The sequence below is a fragment of the Plecotus auritus genome, assembly GCF_963455305.1.
Source record: "Plecotus auritus genome assembly, chromosome: 1".
In the NCBI taxonomy this organism is placed as follows: domain Eukaryota; kingdom Metazoa; phylum Chordata; class Mammalia; order Chiroptera; family Vespertilionidae; genus Plecotus; species Plecotus auritus.
The window spans coordinates 77820015-77842745 of record NC_137770.1 but is presented as its reverse complement, the minus strand read 5'-3'; the positions used below and the strand labels follow the sequence as shown (position 1 = coordinate 77842745).

General features: G+C 37.8%; 1 protein-coding gene across 4 annotated transcripts in view; it reads right to left on the bottom strand.

Annotated features, from left to right (window-relative positions):
• The window catches only part of DPH6 (diphthamine biosynthesis 6), a gene marked incomplete at its 3' end in the record, with an annotated part of 271055 nt that overhangs the window by 226563 nt on the left and 21761 nt on the right, over nucleotides 1-22731 (bottom strand). Inside the window, exon 4 of one of the 4 annotated variants that reach the window (XM_080651062.1) lies at nucleotides 15317-15502. The exons of the other annotated variants lie outside the window; for them this stretch is intronic. Coding sequence (XP_080507188.1) covers nucleotides 15317-15502 — 186 coding nt within the window. Of the gene's footprint in view, nucleotides 1-15316; nucleotides 15503-22731 lie in introns of those variants that run through there. 4 annotated transcript variants of the gene reach the window in all.

Sequence of the window (22731 nt, the reverse complement as noted above, 5' to 3'; positions counted from 1 at the left end):
TTTCTTACTTTTTTTCAGTTGGGTCAAGTTTCTAAGCTTTCTAAATCTCCATTTTCTGGCTAATGAAAAGAAAACAGGATTCCACCAAATCTCCTATCTACCTACTCCAGGACTTCTGTGAGAATCAAATGAGATGAGGCACGGGAAAATGCTTCACAGACATTTGGTTAAAGTGTAAAATGTTTCCACCTGGCTATAAAGCAAGTCGTGTTCCTGGGCTGAAAAACTCCAAGGAGGCTAGTCGCTAGGAAGAGAAAGTCAGGCGTTGCTACGTGATGTCATTACCCGGCACCCACAGCCACTGTTTCTGGGCTGGGCTGGGCTGTGGGCCATGGGGTCTTGGCAGCGTCGGATGCGATTTGATGGGGTGTCACTCCGGGGGGGTGGCAGGGCCTGTGTCCCATTTGTGGGAAGCCGAGTGTTTCTTTGTGGGCACCAGGTCCACGGTGCCGTTTTTCTGTAAATGGCCAGTGCATATCACAGCAGCTCCTGGATTGAGCATCTGCCCCCTGGTGGTCAGTCAGCGTTGTAGCGACCAGTCGAACGGGCACTTAGCATATTAGCCTTTTATATATATAAATAGTATTTTTAAAGCTTTAAAAAAGTAAAATCCATGCTGGATTGAGTTTTCTTTGTCATAAATTAAAATACAATTAATTTTCAAACACAATGCTTACCGACAAGAGAAAGGCTTCCCACCTTTCTTTGAATTTATAATAGAATAAGTGGCTTCTGCCATCTCAGGAACCAACCATCTATAATAATAAAAGTGTAATATGCTAATTAGACCAGACGTACTTCTGGACGTCCTTCCGGACGAAGCCAGGGTTGTGAGGAAAGCCCAGGTCCAGGGTGCCTGCCAGTGGCCAGAGGGAAGCTCGGGACCCGGGTGCCAGAGGGAAGCCGGTGCCGGCAGCCGGAGGAAGGAAGGCCTACTCTTGCACAAATTTCATGCATCGGGCCTCTAGTACTAGATAATTTGATTATTTTTCCTCAACAATGTTGTCAACCAAGATACTTTATAATGACATGTTTAAAGATTCAGGCGTTTTGACGATGGTCACATTTGACTGTTGCACTGCAAGTAATAGGCCAACCTGCAGAACTTGGCCATACCATCTCTTTTCTAAAACCAGTTCATCTTCTAATAACTGCTGCAGGTTCTGATACATTCTTATGGCTAGAAGCTGCCTGTTTTTGTACAGCAAACCATGTGGCTCTCTTTATTTAAGGCACATAAAAGACATCTTATTAAAGGCATAATGGGAACAGTTCCTGCATATGTATTGGGTGATTTTCTCACTTTCAACAGGTAAAGCATTTCAACCCAGTTGCCCATGATGAGAAAGAGTAAAAGCATTTCTCTGCAGTAACCTAATTCTCATTTATACCACAGCCTCCATTCCTGCTCCCAATTCCCCACCCGTCATCCTTCACTCTCAAAACTACCAGCAGAAAAGTTTTCAACTATCAATGGGAGATGATATACAATAAAATCAAATCACCAAAAATAAACATTGATGTATGACATCATTAATCTACACTAGTAGCAAATCAGATTAGGGAAGCTGTACATGGAACCATCACAGAAGATCTAAGACTCCTGGATCTTTTAAATCAAAATGCGTTACCATTTCCTAAAATCGAGAACAACTGTAGTAACATGGTAAATTATGTTTTAAAAGAAAATGTAACCCCCTCATCCCTATAGATATTAGACTCCTATAGCTAATTTGCAAGTAAACTGGCTTTAAATTAACATATCCATGTTCTAAAATAAATGATGCTCTCAGCAGGCAACCAGAATCTAAAGACTCACTACTTCAAGTGTGGCCTCAGACCAACAGCACTAGCTTCACCTGGGCACATGTTTAAAAAATAATCTCAGGCTCCACCCAGAACAACTGAATCAGACCTTAAATCCTATATCATAAAAGCCTAATGCTAAGTGTCCGGTCATCCAGTTGTTTGTTCAACCAATCAAAGCATAATCCTATATAATAAAGAGGTAATATGCAAATTGACCATCACTCCAACACACAAGATGGCCACCCCCATGTGGTCCAAGATGGCCGCCCCCATGTGGACACAAGATGGCCGGCAGGGGAGGGCAATTGTGGGAGATCAGACCAGCAGGGTAGGGCAGTTGTGGGCAATCAGGCCAGCAGGGCAGGGCAGTTGGGAGGACCCAGACCTGCAAGGGAGGGCAGTTGGGGGCGATCAGGCCTGCAGGGGAGGGCAGTTAGGGGTGACTGGGCCAGTAGGGGAGGGCAGTTAGGGGTGCCCAGGCTGGCAAGGGTGGGCAGTTAGGGGTGACTAGACCAGCAGGGGAGGGTAGTTGGGGGCGACCAGGCCTGCAGGGGAGAACAATTAGGGGTGACCATGCCAGCAGGGGAGGTCAGTTAGGGGTGACCAGGCCAGCAGGGGAGGACAGTGAGGGGCAATCAGTCCGGTAGGGGAGCAGTTAGGCATCAATCAGGCTGGCAGGGGAGTGGTTAGTGGGTGATCAGGCTGGCAGGCAGAAGTGGTTAGGGGCAATCAGGCAGGCAGGTGAGTGGTTGGGTGTGGGAATCCCTTTCACGTCCTGCGTGGTTCAGGGTTCCGGTTCAGGGTTTGGGTTCTGGAGAAGGCCGCACACAAATGAAAAAAGACTAGAAAAGTATTAATTTGGGAATATTGGGGGCCAGGAGCCCACCTCTAGTGGGAGGACTACACACTGCTCTGGCCTTGCTATCCCTTTTATTGAGACTATGGGATACACCCATAGCCCTCAGGCAGGAAACTCCAATAACAGAAATTTACATAAGACAAACAGAGGTGGAGGCTGCTTCAGCTAACAATGTTTCAATTAAACAGTGAGCGAACTAGCTCTGACCTTTCAGAGCAATGAAGTTTGTTGACCAGCCTTACCGGTTCCCTGTCCATAGCTCTCTAATTAGTGAGAATGATCAGTTTCCGGCAGTTGGGAGCCAGCAGTCCTGGATTGTGAGAGGGATGTCGGACTGCCCGTTTAGGCCTGATCCCACCAGGCCTGCAGGGGAGGGCAGTTGCGAGGGATGAGGCCCACCAGGATCGGGCCTAAATGGGCAGTCGGACATCCCTCAAGGGGTCCCAGATTGGAGAGGGTGCAGGCTGGGCTGAGGGACACCCCCCCCATGCACGAATTTCGTGCACCGGGCCTCTAGTATACTAATGAAATGTTAAGGCCACTCAACTGCTTGCTATAATGTGCACTGACCACCAGGCAGCAGATAGTCGACCAGACACTATGACGTGCACTGAGCACCAGAGGGCAGACGCTCCAACTGGTAGGTTAGCTTGCTGCTGGAGTCCGGCCAATCAGGAATGAGCGAGATGGGCCGGACATGCCCTGGGGCCCTGCTGCCGTCTCTCCCCTGCTGGCCAACCTCTTGTGTCCCTCCCTGGCCCCGATCATGCACTGGTGGGGTCCCTCAGTCTGGCCTGAACACTCTCACAATCCAGGACCCCTCAGTGGATGTTGGAGAGCCAATTTGGGCATGATCCCACAGGCTAGGCTGAGGGACCTCACTGGTGCATGAATTCATGTACTAGACCTCTAGTTTCTAATAAGATGCCCTGATGACTCATGCATACTGAAGTTCAAGACACTCTGATCTAAGAGTTTTTCTGGTTCCACCATTCAATCTTAGTAAGAGACATAAAACAGTAAAGGACAGAACATTTTGTATTGATAAAAAAAAATAAATATTACAGATGAGAGCACAATCTATATATATAAAAGCCTAAGCGGCTGTTTGACCATCCGACCGGTGGCTATGACACACACTGACCACCAGGGGGCAGACACTCAACACACAGGCATAGAAACATGGAACAGACTGATGAATCTCAGAGGGGAGGGGGGATGGCGAGGGCAGGAAGAGATTAACCAAAGATCTTATATGCATACTAGAGACCCAGTGCACGGATCCGTGCACTGGTGGGGTCCCTTGGCCTGGCCTGCGGGGATTGGGCCGAAACCAGCAGTCTGACATTCCCCGAGGGGTCCTGGATTGCAAGAGGGTGCAGGCCAGGCCGAGGGACCCCTTGGGTGCACGAACCCGTGCACCGGGCCTCTAATTTAAATAATAAAAGAGAAAGGGAATAAATGTGAGTAAAACTTTAAATTAGGTCTAGGTCCTGCAATCTTTATTTTAACACCTGAAAATTCATGTAAATGTGTGTATGTGCAAGCACAGATGCATGTGAGAGATGAAAGAGGAAAAGAGAAGATAGAATGAGAGTGAAGAAAAAGAATAGAGAGAATGTAACCATAAAAGTGTGCATGGTATGTATATATATAGATGTGCTTAGAGCTGAAAAGCAGAAAAAACAAAGTGAGTTCTTAGGAGCTAGGAGAAGAACGGCAATACCCACTCTCAACAGCACCCCCGTACACTTCCTCTTACACACACATGCCCAAGCCAGTATGGTGGGATCGTTTTCATATCACTGATAAGAAACTACCAAAGATTAAAAAAGAAGATTAAAAATCAAATATGTTACAGAAACCATGATTTCCTAAATAGTTTGGAGAAAGTAAGGAAATCAACAACAAAAGGTAGTTATGATATAAAAAGGTAATCTATTATTTTTTCCAAATTCTAAATAACAATTTAGTAAAAATTATCATAAAATAAATATTACTTGTTTTATTCTTACAAATGAACTTACTATTATTATAGTACTATTAGTTTTGTTATTATTTTACTAAATAGTTCACTAAATTCAAAACAGCAGCATTATAGTTGCTTTTTTTTTTAATGGCATAGTAAAAATAGCCAACACTAATACAAGGTAATAAAAAAAGAGAGAGAGAGAAGCATAAGGTATTTTTCTATGAGGTAGTTAGTAGACATAAAATTGCAGCTTAAACCTAGAGCAGTGGTCGGCAAACTCATTAGTCAACAGAGTCAAATATCAACAGTACAATGATTGAAATTTCTTTTGAGAGCCAAATTTTTTAAACTTAAACTTCTTCTAATGCCACTTCTTCAAAATAGAGTTGCCCAGGCCGTGGTATTTTGTGGAAGAGCCACACTCAAGGGGCCAAAGAGCCGCATGTGGCTTGCGAGCCGCAGTTTGCCGACCACTGACTAGAGTATTATTTGTAGAGTCTAAGATATTACATTTGGTATTTAATATATATACCCCAGCCCTAGCTGATTTGATTCAACGGATAGAGCATCAGCTTGTGGACTGAAGGGTCCCAGGTTCGATTCAGATCAAGGGCACATGCCCAGGTTGCTGGCTCGATTCCCAGTAGGGGGCATGCAGGAGGCAGCGATCAATGATTCTCTCTCATCATTGATGTTTCTATCTCTCTCCCTTTCCCTTCCTCTCTGAAATCAATAAAAATATATTAAATATATATATATATATCCCCCAAATAATGACTCTACTATGATCTCCATCATCATTTATTTGACGAGAGAAAATTGGAAATAATTTCCTAATACTGCTAAACTTAATAATGCCAATATAAAATACACTAGTTGATATCCAGGAGGAGAACACGGTATGGCTATTCAGAAAATAGAACCTATCCAAAAAAATGAATTGCAAATAACATTACATCTATAGCTGTTAAAAACAAACAAACATATGTATCTATAACTGCATCTGTGTTCATACACATGCCACATTAGCATACAGTATATTAAAATTCTGCCCTCTTTGCAGCTGGCTATCTATTGCAGGTAGCCCCATTAAATCACTGGAAACTGACTTCTCACAATAATAGGGGGGGAAATCACCCTATATTTTGAGTTACATGTCTAAGCTGCCCTAATACATATCTCTTTGGCATTTTTCCAAGAGTGAAATGCAGTCAAAGATGGGCAGAATGCTACTCCTAGCATATATTCACCAAATGCCAGGAACTATAAAAACAGAATTCCAAGTTGAGTTTCATATACATTAAACAAAGACTGAGAGTTTCACAATACAAATAAGGCATGCTTAAATAGGTGTTATTTATGGAAATCAATTAGGTAATATGTATCAATGGCCTTAAAAATAATTATGTACTTTGATCCACTACTTCTAAGTCTAAAAATCTATCCTACGGAATTAATTTTAAAAAATGTAGACAATAATTAATGTACCCATATCAAAGTGCTATTATTTACAGTAAAAATTAGATTCAACCTAATTTACAAAAGTAAGAAATCATCAAGGAAATCATCATACAGCCACATGATGGAATATTAAGTAGCCATTAAATTATGTTCATAATGAGGTTTTCATGGCATGGGAAAATGCTCCTGATATTTAAAGTTAAAAAAGCAGTATACAAAGTTATATACACAAATGATTACACACACACACACACACACACACACGTATGTCTATGTATGTGTATTAAATATATATGTGAAAACTGTCAAAATGTTAACTCTGAATGATTGAATTTTAAGTAAGATCTTCATATATTTTATACTTTTATATATTTTCTTTAACTTAAAAACACAATTGTTGTAAGTATCAAAGACAATTAAATAATAATTTAGATAAAAATAAGACAAGAAGAACAATATAAAAACCCTTCAAGTTTATGGTAAAGGTACTTCATGAAATAAAGAAATTGTGTGTGTCTGCAAGAAGAGTATGAGGAACTTAGTCTCAGAAGAAAAAAACTATTTCTTAGGACTACATAAGAGATAACAGGCAGCTTTTAAAAAATCACATAGTTAAGCATAAAAACAACAAAAAATAAAATAAAAGTGCAGAAAAATCAGGTCTGTTAGAATCTAATAACTAGATAAAGAAAGCAATGCCAATGTTATTTTTACTGTGCAAAAGTATCAAATAATTACAGCAAATAAGTTATGAAAATAAATTATAAGAACACTTAGTTTGAGGATGGCTACTCCAAGTCTTAGGTTAAATATAAAGAGACTAGTTACTATCAAATCATAACAGAACAAAATTTATAGATCCTTATTTTGTTTTCTACAAAATTGATAGCTATAATGACTGCTTTTTTCTTTGCTTTTGTTAAACCTAGTTAAAACACATTTTAAACTGTTCAGATAATGAACACTATGTACTTAAATCTACCTCATAAAAGAGTAACATGCTAATTGACCGTACTTTCACAACACCCACCAGCCAATCAGGAATGAGTATGCAAATTAACCCAACGAAGATGGAGGGTTAATTTGCATACACAGGCACCGAGCGGCTGGGGGCCTCTGGGCAGCATGCGAAGGCGGAAAGGTGACTCTGGCCAGAGCGAAGGCGCTGCAGGCAGCTAGGGGAAGGAAGGCCCATTCTTGCATGAATCTTCGTGCATCGAGCCTCTAGTATTTGTATAATTCACAAGCTATGTCTTTTATAAAACAATATTTTAGCTACTATGCTACTAGTAATTAGTAATCATAAGTTGTAACTTACTGTATTTTCCCTTAACTTTGCTTGATTGTAAATGCTTCATAATCATTTCCATTTCAGATTGCCTAACTGATCAATTGATTCCAAGTCAATAAAAACATGGGGCAAAGAGTAGTCACACTAAATCTGTCATACAAAATCAGGAATTCAGTGAATGCAGTGATTTACATGCAGTAGAAAACCAGTTATCAATTAATCATAAAGGAGAAATCATCAACGTAAGTTTGGCATCTTAAAACTTGTAAAATTATCACAAACCAGATTAGTTTTACCTAATATATGAAACTGTATATACAATAGCATGCAGGAGAAACCAAGCTTCACTTTGTCAAACACCTTATAGTAGTACTGTGGTGAAACATTAAAAACTAAATAAATATAAAATTATCTGCTCTTTATTGGGGAGAACCAGGATAGGGAAGAAACCTACAAACTCTAAGACTAAATTGGTTAAAAATAACTGATAAATTATTTAAAGGTATTAATCAAAATTATAAGCTAACTCAAGAATCTTAAGTGTAATTCCCAAACAGGCACAGCTAGAGTAATACTGAACCTTTAAAGACCACAGGATTCTTAGGAGAAACTCAGTGATAAAGGTCAAACAAGGAAGGATAAATGACAAGTCAGAACAGAGAGGTACACTAAAAGAAATAGGAAATATTTTTACAAGAGCTAAGAGTTTATCAAAAATAATCATTTTGATGAATACATAGCAGTAACTTACTCCCTTAAAACTCAAATGCTAACTAAGTCCTTGAGATAGGCACTGTGCCTTAATTATTTACATCTCTAGCAACAAGAACAAAAAAGCCTGAAACAAATTATGAGGAAATAAAATGTTATGTTAACATTCTACAACTCACACTGCATGTGTAAACTTTATGAATAATGGTTACATTGTGACTTATCTTTGTGCCGCTTGCATTTATTATTTCATTGAAGCTCTAAAAAAGCATATAGGATAAAATCATCTGAAGAAGTTTCTCTTCATATTACTTTCACATATAAATTTTTCAAATTCTTAATGATATGTACATTTTCTGCCTATAAAGCTTTCATAGTTGAGAAGTTTTTAATAAGTGGGCACTTGAAAGACCCTTCAGAAAACTGAACCCTGGAAAATATTCAATTAAATCTGTTATCAAGTGAGGGTAGTCCAAAACATATATATTGAAATGCACAAACTTTGACATCACATTCACCAAAATGCCAAAGAAACTAGCACATGAAGCACTATGAGAAAAGACAGTCAAAGACAAAATAGGGAGCAGTAGAATTTCTACCACACTAAGCCTTAATACACAGAGGGCATGGTTAACTTATCTAGAACTAGGTCAACGGATAAATCATGACAGAAAGCACTGATTTTATTAACTTAGTTAAGTATGAACAATGCCCTATTGCTCCAATGCAAGAGAAATGTTGTATCTAGTGCCAAATAATAACAATAACAATAAAATAATATTTAACATTTATTAAGGCTTCCTTTATTATCTATTTTACATGGATTTTGCTCTTAAATGCTCAAGACTACCCTATTATGTAGGTACTAGACGCCCAGTGCATAAAAATTCATGCAGTCAGGGAGGTCCCTCAGCCCGGCCTGCCCCCTCTCACAGTCCAGGAGCTCTCAGGGGCAGGAGGCGACCCGGTGATCAGGGGAAGGCGACGCCCCCATCACACCTCTGCTGCTGCCCTGCCAGCAGAGCAAGCCTTGGCCAGCCCTGGTTACTAAGCCTAGGGCAGCCCTGGACGGCTGCAGGGCATAAGGGACTGGGGGACTCCGGAGGCAGGCGCGCAGAGCGGCTGGACCCGCCTGGGGGTGGGCCTGGATATGCCACACGCCTGCCGCTCCGGCTGGGCCGAGGGGACTGGGCGCCGTCATCTTGTGGCTGTGGGTGCCACCATCTTTGAGGGTGTGGCAGTCAATTAGCATATTCCCTCCTTATTGGCTGTAGGCGCCACCATCTTTGAGGGCAGGGCAGTCAATTAGCAAATTCCCTCCTTATTGGCTGTGGGTGCCAACATCTTTGAGGGCGGGGCAGTCAATTAGCATATTCCCTCCTTATTGGCTGTGGGCGCCGCCATCTTTGCGATGGCGTGAGTGTCAATTAACATATTCCCTCTTTATTAGATAGGATTACCACTAGCCCAATGTACAATTGTGAAAGCTGAAGTGTAGAGAAGTTGACTAAACCAAGGTCATACAGCTATCATGTGGCAGAGCCTAAAATGCAGACAAGTCTCACTCCAGAGTCCACACTTACCCTTCGGAGGCAAAACAAACAAAGAAAGAAAGAAACAAACAAACAACCACCAACATATCTTGCCACACACAATATTGTTTTTCTTAAATATACATAATTATGAAGATATCATTAGTCATCATTAAAGTAAAAAATTAAAATATACAGTGTAACTGGTTCCTCAACCTCTTTTTGGTCTCTAGACACTGACACTGGCAACATATTAGACCTCATCACAGCCCAGTGATGTAGTTGAGGAGTAAATACCACCCAGATAATCCTAATATACCCAGAGCTGTCTGCCCCACCTTGAGAATTCCACAGGATACATATCCACATCTTTATTTGTATGCAATACTACTTAAAGCTCTACTCAAAAGATTTGTGACTCCAAAATATTTTAAATAAAATGTATATTCAAAGATTTTGCCCCATTTCTTTCATGCAAAACTCATGTAAAAATTAAATATCATCACATATTTAAATATCAACTCATAATAAAGAAAACTGAATTAATAAAAATTATACTATTTTTTCCTCAGGTTTAATCTGTTTCATTCAGCAGTAGTAATGATCTCATCTTATATTCTACTACCTTGAAGAAATTTAAAGGATTTTTTTGAGGACTGCTATAAAGCTATCATTGACATTTTAATTAAAAAAAGAAATGTATGTAGAATAAACAGGACATTTCCTCTAACAGTCTGCAGTGGCTGCTTCATTGCTTCTTTGTACAGTCTTGGTAAATTATGCAGGCTCTCACTAGACAGAGCAGCTGTATTTCACTATCTTCAGTAATGTAATCTACATTTATCATTATTTTAATTAAGCAGATTCTTAATTTGGTACTTTCACTGCAAAGAAAAAATATATTATTCTTTTTGTTTTGGTAGACAGCATCTTGTCAGTCTTTTAAACCAAAATTTAACTTTAAATATGTTGCTTACTGCAACTGGTCCTTATTTTAAAAAGAACTACCACATTCAGTTTACTACTAAGAGCCTATTCATTTATCAGCTTCAAACATTGGTTCCTTCTTTATAACGATAAAAAAAGACATTTTTGCAGTTCTCAATTTTAACCCAAGCGATATACTAAAAACAGTATGTGGTTTATTATAATATTAAATTCAAGGTTATTCAAAATCAATATGAAGTACAAATAAGAACTCTGTGAGAAAAATGGTGCTTTACTGAATGTTGAGAAAATTCAATCCATAAGTTCTCTGTGCAAGATTATTTTTATCATCAGGTCATCTGAAGTGTCTGAATCTTTACCTAAATCCATTATTATATAATACAACATCTTTTAATTATCTTGAAAACAAGTTCTAAATTTTTTATTAATTTCCCATTATTATTTGTAGTTGTAACAATCTGGTTGACTTTTAAATAATAAATTGATGAATTAAACTGGAAGTGTGCTTGTTTTAAATGGTTCACAAAGAAACAATTACTGTAATATTCTACTGTCACATTAACTGCACATTTTAATACATATAGGATCTCAAATATTATATGTCATAAGAGAAAGCCTGATGTTCAAAAATATTTTATTTCAGCACACATTAATTAATTGAGCATTTATGTGCCAGGCATAGAATTAGGTGCTTTGAATCCAAACCAAAGAAGAACAAAGCCTTTGCACACACACATATATGGTATAATATTAACAGGTTTTTAAGCTTGTTCCTTTGAAGGGGAGGAACATTAGACCCCCACCTCCACTTCTACCAGAAAAGCTCCACTTTGGTCTATTTTTAATTATCAGTCTTTTTGTAGCTGGGTGAAAAATAAGGCCTCTAAATTACTATTAAGAACACTAGTAAATGAAAAGCATCCTAAGTGTTCCCATATACACTAAGAGAAAAAAATAAAAGACTCCTTTATTTTTGAGTTTCATTTATTATCAGTTTTCACATGTTGCCAAATATTGGTTTGTGGGTAGATGTCTGTCTACCAAAGTTAACTTTATAAACATGGCCTATTTCAGAAGTTTGGGAATGAGGTCTGTAAGGAATTGAAAGTTAATGTACATCTCACTTTGTCAGTCCACATCACCAAGAAATGCCATGCTGGCTTTTCAGATTCATATACATCATCAAAAGTTATGATATAGTAATTTTTAAGAATCTAAAATGCATTAATGTGTTCTAGATTTATACTGAAACTTTCCCATAAAAAAAAACACAAAAACAACACAACACACACACCAAAAAAAAATATAAAAACCCTCCACTTACCTTCACATTGTGATTTTTGGCATAAAATTGCCATTTGAGCATGTATAATGACTTGGCCAATTTATATACATTATCTGTAATCCCTCACCAAAACCTCAAAAGATGAGCTATTTTTAGCTCCCATTTTGAGGATTAGAAAGCAGGCTTGGAGATTAAGAAATGTGTTCAATATTACAGAGTGAGTACATAGAGAAGCTAAGATTTGGGTCCATGTTCTTTTTACTAAAATACTTTTAGAAGCAAAATAAACTTAGCTCATGCAATTTTCTCTTCTGACCATAGCTAAATATGATGTCTGCTTTTATTATCACCTAATATCTTCATATAAAGTTGTGTTTTACAACAAAAAATTTAGCTATCAACACATACAATAAAAAAGGTAACCAAAAAAAGGAGGAAGGAAAATCTAAAATTTAAATCAATGCTAATGAATGGCAAATATGCTAGTCATTGTGTGACTCCCTTGGTTTGAATTTAAATAATGTCATGTATAAAGCCTGGGCTACACAATTCAGGAACAAGTAAAAGTTAAGTTCTAGGCAGTCCTCTCAGGCTCTAATTAAATAGAAGAAAGGAGTACAAAGGAACTAAATTATTTTTTAAAAAATACTCCTATTGGAACTCAACTTCAAAAAGATATTTCATGAAGAGACAGTACAGCTTGCAAGATTCCTCTATCTCAAATTACTCTGATGAATGTCTGATAAAACTTGAGATTTACTACTGGGTAACAACAAGAGGTAGCCAATAATTCTAAATGAAAACTCAGAATGGTCTTTTGTTCCCTTTGTTTAAAGTAAAGCCGCTCGTGAAAAACAAGAATGTCTACTTAGGAAAAAGGAGTCTCCTGTCTGGGCAAAAATTAAATTTAAACATCCTGCTTCTTACCTGAATATTCCAAATCCTCTACCTTAAACTACTGTTCTCTAAAAGACTATAGAGGGCACTGTTGCATCAGCTTTGAAGCTTTACAATAGAAGCTAGAAAAACTGTTGGTAATGTGTAATTTCTTTAAAGGGTCAAAAATGCATGGAAATCTACTAGTCTAATATAAGGGGAAAAAACAAAATGTATGTTTTTCTAAAATAGGCTGGACTTCAATGGGGAAAAAAAAAAAAAAGACTTAACAAAAACAACTGTCAAATTGAGAACACTGCACTGCACACATTTTGCATTTCCCTTTGTAGTGCTTTCATGAGAAAGGTAACTAATCATAGCACCTCCTTATCCAATAGAAACAGCACCCCAGTGCAGAATCCTCTTCACAATCAATAACAAAATGAATGTGGCACCTCATGCAGTCCTTCCATAATTCTATCAGCAGAAAGAATGCAGTCTGTTTGCATACTTTTGTCTAAAAGGCCAATTCCATTTGTCCCCTGTTTGGGTAAAATAGCAGCTACAGATCAATCATTCTCACATGAAAGTAAACATACTACATAAAAACAAAACAAAACAAAAAAAACACAAAAAAAGGATCAAAACTGAAATCTTCACCTTTTTAAATTTAATTTTATTACACATAAAAACAAACTCAAAGCAAAATAAAAAAAGGAGTTTTCCCTCTTAAGCATGCATTCCGTGATATTGTGCAATAGTACTGAGATATAAAATAAATAAGTTACTTAACAACAATACTCATAAATCTTATAAGTACATATGGATAGCATTCAATTAAGCTTCCATATATTTTCTGTTCTCTCACAGAATTCCTGTTACAATTCTTTAAAACTAAATTCAATTAAGTAGAGCCAAAGAGTTTTTAATACGTTTGCAATGTATTATAATAAGACTAGTATATAAAAATATAAAGCTTCCTAATAAACACCTACCATTTAACTTTTTCCATTTATTTATTCACCAAAATTTTAAATTTCTGACACTACAAATAATACAAAACTAAAAGGAAAATTAAATTATTTTATTTTGGTAATTTAAAAATAATGTCTGAAACTGCTAAACTTCTATAGAAACATTAATCTTAATCTTCCCCATAAAAATTACAACATCATGACTAGGCAACTAGAGATAATATGTAAAATGAGAAAGCAGTATACTCCATTGATGCAACATCAAACCATAATACGACATCACATGTTAGCTAAATCACCATCAATACAGGTATCATCAGAAAACTAAGGCCTCCAATAAAGAATCCCAAATTCCCTAAGAAAACTGTATACAACTCATTTTGTCACTCTCAAACTTCCAGAGAGATTAACACCTCTGAAATTAAAGTGCAGAATTGTGAAAGTGTTAAAAAAAATTTTCAATAATACATTAGCCTACTCATAAATCAAAAAGAGGAGAAGGGGCTTCAGATGGCATGTAGATTTCATTTTATTATAAAAGCCCCAGTTTGACAAGTTATTTTCAACCAATAAAAGGCAAAAGTAAAGCATTGTTAAAGTGGCCATCACTGACTCTAAGGCTTTCACTTATTAACGTAACCAAAATGCTACTTGAATATCAGTTCCTTAAATTATTAATTTATGAGTTTTGCTTAGTCTCCTGAGGCAAGGCAGTTTGTAGGTATGTTGAATGCATGTAAATAAACAGAAAGCTTTTATTATTAGACTATTATAGTCTAATATACACTAAACTTAACAAAACAACCATTTTTAATGAACACTGAATACACAATCTTATGAACAAAGTTTATATAAATGGACTATATAACTTAAAGAAACTGTAAGATTCTCTAGGAAGTAAAGGCACAAATTCAGAAAAATTAAACATAAGCCTATTGCTTTTCACTAATCTGATACAATGCTTACAGCAGAATCAAAGTGCTGCTGTGACTATGAAGAGTATGTCAAATGCAATTTCAAAGAAATCTAAGAGAAAATGTCTTGAACTGTGAGAAAATTTATTTGCAATACTGCTTTTCATCTTCCATAAGGATGTTTGCAAAAAAAAACAAAAACCCAAAAAACAAAAATCAGGTAATGTCTTTTTAATATTCAGTATATTTAACTAGATATTTTAGTTTACTATTATAGAAAGAAACAGCATATTAAAATCAATTTTAGTTAACCCTAATTTATGCAAAGCTTGATTGTAAGCAATATCTGCTAAAAGGATTCAGCATTGTTGATTCATATACAAGCATTTTACTTAACTACATTGGATAATAGCAGGGCTCCTAAAGGAGTATAAAAAGCAAAGTGATTAGCAGTCATTAGTGTTAATTAGTGCTCACATTACATTCCTTGGGATGAATCTCCTTTAAGTTGAGTACATGGAAAGTTTATTTTTGAAGGACTGCCAAACCTTGCTAGGTAGGTATTAGAATAAGCCGTCAACTACCACTAAGCAGAATAAAAAACAGGGGCAGATCAGAATCCAATTAGTATGTAGAAGTTTTTAAACAGGAAAAGGGTTGAGGGGAATGAGTAAAACTGGAAACTCATACTTCACATTCTGCAATCTCACTGATAAAAGGAGGAAATGTGTGTTTATCAAACTTGCTGTGAGTGCACAGTTCATTTGGAGTCCTGTAAACAATCGCTCGACCGCCCATTTCCAAATGCATGTGAAAATCTTGGAGAGTCAGAGCATCATATTCAGCAAACAAGGTCACTCTAGTGATGCCCTGGAAATGGGAAATTAGGAAAACGTGGCAATCAGAGGTTTAGGGCTGACCAGAAAAAGCCCTGAGGCTGGCTTACCATCTTTCACCACCAGTCAGGCTGTCTCTGCTTATTCAGTATTAACACAACAGGGCTGAAAGTGAATGAAAAGAACTCCACACACCTAACTGGGACATAGGCTTTCTTGTTTAGAAAATGATAGGCATTTGTCACAGAAAAAAAAAGAAGAAAAACTCAAACACAGCTTTCAAGAACCAGCTCTGAAAGAAAAACAAGCTCCTGGTGAACCTTCAGAAAAGGACCTGGAGAATGGCGACATCCTGTTGATTATTGGGTTTCCTTTCTTCCTGTACCATTCTGTATATTTTAAAATGGAGTCCAAATATTCAACAAAGAGGTCTGAAAGCATGCTTGCTATAAGAAAGAAATTTAAAAATCCAAATGTGCAAAAATTATATAAACACTTTTAGTACTTTAAGAGTGCTATATATATATATATATATATATATATATATATATGCATATATATATATATGCATATATATATGCATATATATATATATATATATATATATATATCCTTCAGACATTTTCTATTCCCTACACATATATTTGGACAAATATATTTACAAAAATGTAATTATACCACAAAGAGTTTTGGTAATCTATTTCCTTCTCTTAATATATACAGATATATTTCCGCAACGTCCTTTTTGATGCTATACAGTATGCCACTGTTTTCTAAATCTAAGAGTGTATCCTTTGTTTTTTCCTTAGAATAAATTCCCCAAAGTGGACTGGCTTAGTAAAGAGACAGTGAATTTTTTTGTGTCTGATAAGTCCTGTGAAATTACCCTCAGAAAGGCTTAACCAGTGGTCGGCAAACTCATTAGTCAACAGAGCTAAATATCAACAGTACAACGATTGAAATTTCTTTTGAGAGCCAAATTTTTTAAACTTAAACTTCTTCTAATGCCACTTCTTCAAAATAGAGTCGCCCAGGCCGTGGTATTTTGTGGAAGAGCCACACTCAAGGGACCAAAGAGCCACATGTGGCTCGCGAGCCGCGGTTTGCCGACGACTGGCTTAACCAATTTACAGGGCTACTAGCAGCACATAAGGGTACCCATTTTTCCAACCCAATAGCATCTCTAGATCCTGTGAAAATGGTATCTGCAATTTTGAGTTAGTGAAGTTGAACATTTTTGGACTTTTAAATTTCTTTCTCTTTGAAATGCCTGTTCATATCCTTATCCCATTTCTTTACTTGGAAGCCAGCTTTTAAAAATACAAAAGATAGCTAGGGATTCCTTATCAAACGATACCTTAGAGCAGTGGTTCTCAACCTTTCTTACCCTCTACAGCAGCGATTCTCAACCTGTGGGTCGCGACATACAGGTTGAGAACCGCTAGTAGGGTCGCCTAAGACCATCGGAAAACACAGATATTTACATTACGATTCATAACAGTAGTAAAATTATAGTTATGAAGTAGCAACGAAAATAATTTTATGGTTGGGGTCACCACAACATGAGGAACTGTATTAAAGGGTCGTGGCATTAGAAAGGTTGAGAACCACTGCCTCAGAGGATCACCAGAAAGATTATTTTAAAGTGGAGATAATGACTGTATGATATTGAATAATCCTGTTAAGGTCTGTAACTTTGGATAAAACTATTTTAAAACATATTATATTAGAGAAGGGGATGTCACAACCCACCCAAAAAGAAAAATCAAAATTAAAAACTGATTTTAATTTTGCAAATATCACCTGAAGCTACTTTTGCATTCCTTAAACAAGAAAATCTGGCATCATCAGCAATGTTTTGTTGTTGCTGTTATCTTTTTTACTTTCATATTATTCCAGGGAACAGTATGAATATTCAAAAAATTCAAATTGCCTTATTAGCTATTTTTATAAGTCAAGAAAAGAGATTGTAACTATGGATGATTGACAAGTTCCTCACACTATTATCTTGGATCAAGAACTTAATTAAAATGTGTCATTCTGGAGAAAAGTACCAAATATAAGAAAAAAATAAATTCCCTTGACCCCAAAAAGTCCATTCAATTTAGGACTTCTTCTCAAGGAACCAAGAAACTGACAAAGTAATAAAAAATATGAATTCGGAATTCATATTCAGAAACAGGTACAAAATAGAATGTAATTTCAAGCTGCAGATAATATCTTCTCTTTTTTAGACAAACAATAGTTTAAAAACTTGGAAAGCTGGTCCTACAAAGTGCTTCTCAAACTATGTTAAGAACCACTTTTTAAAAAATTTGTAAACCTTTAAAGACTGAAACTTCTGTAAAATACAATTAAAATGAGTTACCAAAAATTAAATTTTAAGAGGATATAAAATACAAGGCCAAATTTTAATTGTTAAAGTCAACACATATAAAATTACTCTCAAATGATTACAAAAGTTTCCCAATGCTTAGTTTCAATTTCTATAAATAGCTGACTTTCATGGACTAACACCAGCCCCTGACCACACTTTGAGTAGCAATGATCTAAAATTACTGTGAGCTCTGAAATGAGATGAGATTAAACACTGATACATCACTTTGATCTTAATGACCCCACTCCCCTTTATCAAACCACATGCCTGCCCCTCTGTCTCACTGTTAAGTAACACATGCCTTACTGGTTTATATGTGTACTACATATGTATTGTAATATGGTAATATCTGTATGAATTAATATAAATATGATACTGGGAGGCAGCAGAGCACTGTGATTAAAAGTACATGTTCTACCACTTTTGAGCTGTGTAACCTTGGACAAGTTACTTAACTTCTCCGATCTCAGCTTACTTGTCTGCAAAAAGGGATAATAAACCAGGGTTGATATAAGGATAAATTAGAATACAATGTATAGAGCATATAACAGTGCCTGGCAAGTAGTACTACATAAACAACAGCAATTATCCTGTCTAATAAAGAGGGATTATGCTAATTGACCCTCACGCCATCGCAAAGATGGCGGCGCCCATAGCCAATAAGGAGGGAATATGCTAACTGACTGCTCCACCCTCAAAGATGGCGGTGCTCATAGCCAATAAGGAGGGAATAGGCTAATTGCCACGCCCTCAAAGATGGCGGCACCCACAGCCACAAGATGACGATGCCCAGTCCCCTCAGCCCAGCCGCACACCTGCCTCCGGAGTCCCCCAGTCCCATCAGCCCCCCAGGGCCGGCCCAAGGTGAAGGCAAGCCTCAGATGGCGGCTGCCCAGCCGCCCAGGACCGCCCAAGGCTCAGGTAACCAGGGCCGGCCAAGGCTTGAGCTGCTGGCAGTGGCAGCAGCAGAGGTGTGATTGGGGCATCGCCTTCCCCTGATCACCGGGTCGCCTCCTGCCCCTGAGGGCTCCCGGACTGTGAGAGGGGTCAGGCCGGGCTGAGGGACCTTCCCTCCAGTGCATGAATTTTCATGCATCAGGCCTCTAGTTATTACAATAAGACAAAAATAACTGAAAAATTCATATGGCTCTGGGCTTACTAACAATCAATATAAAGAGGAAACCAAATGAGCTGCATGATTTACAGTAAAAATACAGCTCCATACAATAAAAACTGTCCAATATTTATAGTAAAGCAAACTATTATAAAGACTAAGTCCTGAGAAAAATTTCACCCTTGGATTACCATAAAGTTGAATGTGTGATATGGTGAAAATTCTTAACAGCTTCCCTAAAACAACATACAACAAAAAATTTTGAGCACCTCATATGGACAAGGCGCCATGATGGTCATTGCAGAGTATCCAAAGTTAAAAAACATAGTCTCTGCTTTCAAGAGGTTATAAACTAACAAGGAAGATATATTATACTAGAGTCCCAGTGCACAAAATTTGTGCACTGGGGGGGGGGGGTGTCTCCTCAGCCTGGCCTGTGCCCTCTCACAGTCTGAGACCCCTCGGGGGATGATCCCCCCGGGCCTAAGCCAGCAGTTGGACATCCCTCTCCCAGTCCGGGATCCCTCTCGCAGTCCGGGACCCCTCGCTCCTTACCACCCACCTGCAAGCTGCTTCTTACTGCTCAGCTCGCTGCTCCTTAGCGCTGCCACAGAGGCAGGAGAGGTTCCCACCACCACCACTGCACTCGCCAGCCTTGAGCTTCTGGCTGAGCGGTGCTCCTCCTGCATTGAGCGTCTGCCCCGTGGTGGTTAGTGCGCATAATAGCAACCTATCGTTCCACCGGTCAGTCAATTTGCATATTAGGGTTTTATTATATAGGACTAGAGGCCTGATGCACAAAATTCATGCAAGAGGTTCGGCCTCACAGCCGCGGTGGCTTGCCTCGGCCCTTGCAGCCCCGGCTTCGTCCGGAAAGTCATCCAGAAGGACGTCAGAAGGTTGTTCAGCTGTCTGGTCTAATTAGCATATTACACTTTTATTATTACAGATATGCAAAAAATTGTGTAAAACAAGGAATAATGTAATAACTACTCAAAAGAGTAACTAAATGCTAGAGAAATTCAAAATAAGAAAGCTACATTTGAGGAAATCAGGAACAATGCCTTTTCTATCCTTATCATTCTCTCCTTCAACATAAAATCCAAAGGCCTATTAAGAACCTGCCAGAATACATAAGAGTCCATATCTATTTTCCCTTTTTTCATCCCCATCACTTCTTACCTGAAATTTTAAGATGCTGTTTTGCACTTTATTATCTGTGAGATCTTCGTGTCCTTGTGAGATGCACGGCATGCTGGCTGTGCTCAGGTGCTACCTCCATGCTACTTACCTCTTCACTCTTTGGATATCCCAGAAGCCCACTGACCTCACAGTGCACAGCACAGTATGTGAAACAGGCTCAGAGGACAACTGATTCGTGACTTGAGTAGTCATGAATACCCTCAGGCTACAAACCTTTCTGCAGGATGGTTAAAACAGTAGTTCTTAAACTTCTGAAGAGAACAGACCACTGTGAGATTATGATAAAAAACAGGATCTCTCCCAGAAAATTTAAACAAAATTTTAGAGTTCAAAACACCTTTCCTCTCTAATTAAGAAATACTGTCTTAAAGTATCACATTATCCTGCATTGAAGTCCACTAGACTGATTCTTATTAGCATTGGGTGATCAAGTCTGGGTTATCTGACCACTCAAATCAGTAGGTGAGGGTTAAGGTAGTCAGAAAAATAACTATGAGACCAATAAATATTATTAAAGGAGCCAAATTGTGAAAGGCTCAAAAGGAAAGACCAGGGGTTATTTACCAAATGATGATGATTCTCCTTCTCCTCCTCATCTTCCTGCAAAATCTATCTATCTATCTATATAAAAGCCTAAGTGACCGGCCAACCGGCCAGTAGCTATGACGTTCACTGAACACAATGGGGCAGATTATCAATGCAGGAGCAGAAACCATACGCATGGAAACATGGAGTAGTCTGATGAATCTTAGAGGGAAGTGGGGAGGGCAGGAAGAGATAACCAAAGATCTTATATGCATACTAAAGGCCTGGTGCAGGGATTCATGCAATGGTGGGGTCCCTTGGCCTGGCCTGCGGGGATTGGGCCAAAAGCAGCCCAGCGCACGGATTCATGCACTGGTGGGGTTCCTCGGCCTGGCCTGCAGGGATTGAGCCAAAATCCCCCGAGGGGTCCCGGATTGTGAGAGGGCGCAGGCCAGGCCTCTAGTTACTATATAAAAAAAGAATCCATAAGAGAACCAGTCTTATGAATTCTTTGTAATGGCTCTAGAACCAATCTTATAGTAGGGAGCAAAGAATTCTGTACAGGGGAAATAATGAATGTCTAATAGATAGTTGTTGCCTCTTCTCATTTGTCAACTTCTTTTTACAGAAATATACAATGATCAATATTAGCTGAATTTTGTCAAGGTTAGATAGGCTTAATTTTGTTCAGTAAATTTAATTTAACAACAGCTCACTAAGTACCCACTGTGTGCAAGTAAGTACACAAAGTATCCACAAAGCCCAGCACTGTAAATTCTATGAATAAGTGTAGTACAATTCTGCTGGCATTGAGAAATAACTGTTCTTACATACAGGAGTACACATAATAGCCCAATCCACTACCTCTGGACATTCAAAAAGCCATTTTTTTAAATCTCTTAATTTTTCATATACTCCTTCAAAATTCTAAATTCTCTAAACTCAGTTCATATAACGTTCAATGGAATTTCCTGATTGAGACTTTTTACAAAATAGTTAATAGAAAACAGGCTGCTTCAATTTTAAAAACAAGCATAGAGCTAGATCCTAAAAGAACACACCAAAATAACTTTTAATAGAAAGAAAGCATCTATTAATAAGAATCTTTGTCATCTCTGAGTTCACTTATTTATCTTCCTTCAAAACAAACCACGCTTCAGTTTATTCATGTAGGGAACTAGATAGAAAACATTAATTCTCTTGGAAGGCTGAGTTATTTGACTGAAAGAGTCTAAAAAAGACTCAGGAGGGACAAAAATTATAGGCAACAAATGTCAAAGGATAAATTCAATCCACTATATAATGTAAATTTGCCCCCATTAAAATCTCTTTTACAATTTGTACAATTACTATTCTTTTTCTTCTCTGCATTAACATACTAATAAAGTCAAGAGGAATTACACTCATCTCAATGCCAACTTGCAGCTACTATTTAATAATAATATACTAATGGAACTTGGTATGCCATGAAAAAAAATGACTTTATTCAGCTGTACTGGATTATTTTGGAAGCAAGGGACTAAAAAATGGGGGGCAGGACAGAGGAAACCTAAGGCTAGCATGAAATTGGTAGGCAAAGAAAAAAGGAAAAAACTATCTCCAACAGCATCAGTATTTCTAGAAACCTAAAGAGGCTCTCATATATTTTCTCATTTATCTTCAAAACAGAGAAATAAAACAACAAGGAAGATATATCCACATTTTACAAATGGAATAACTGAATTTCAGAGGAGAATAGTAGAACACAATGTCTTTAGAACCCAAGAGCTGTATGGAGTCCCATAAGAAATAAAAAAGAATGAAATATAATACCTGCCCCTCAAGGTACTTATAATCTTTAAAGAAAAACCCACAATATAAAATAAAACAAAAACAAAAAAACAGTAGTTCTGTATGTAAAGATAGATTAAGTACACAAAAGAGGTACAATGTTTTAAAAAGGTTCCAGGGAAGAAGATACTATACTCAGTGGGGGCACATCAAGGAAGATATAAAAAAGGATATGCCATGCAAAAGAAGGAATTGGAGAGAAAAGCTAATTCTC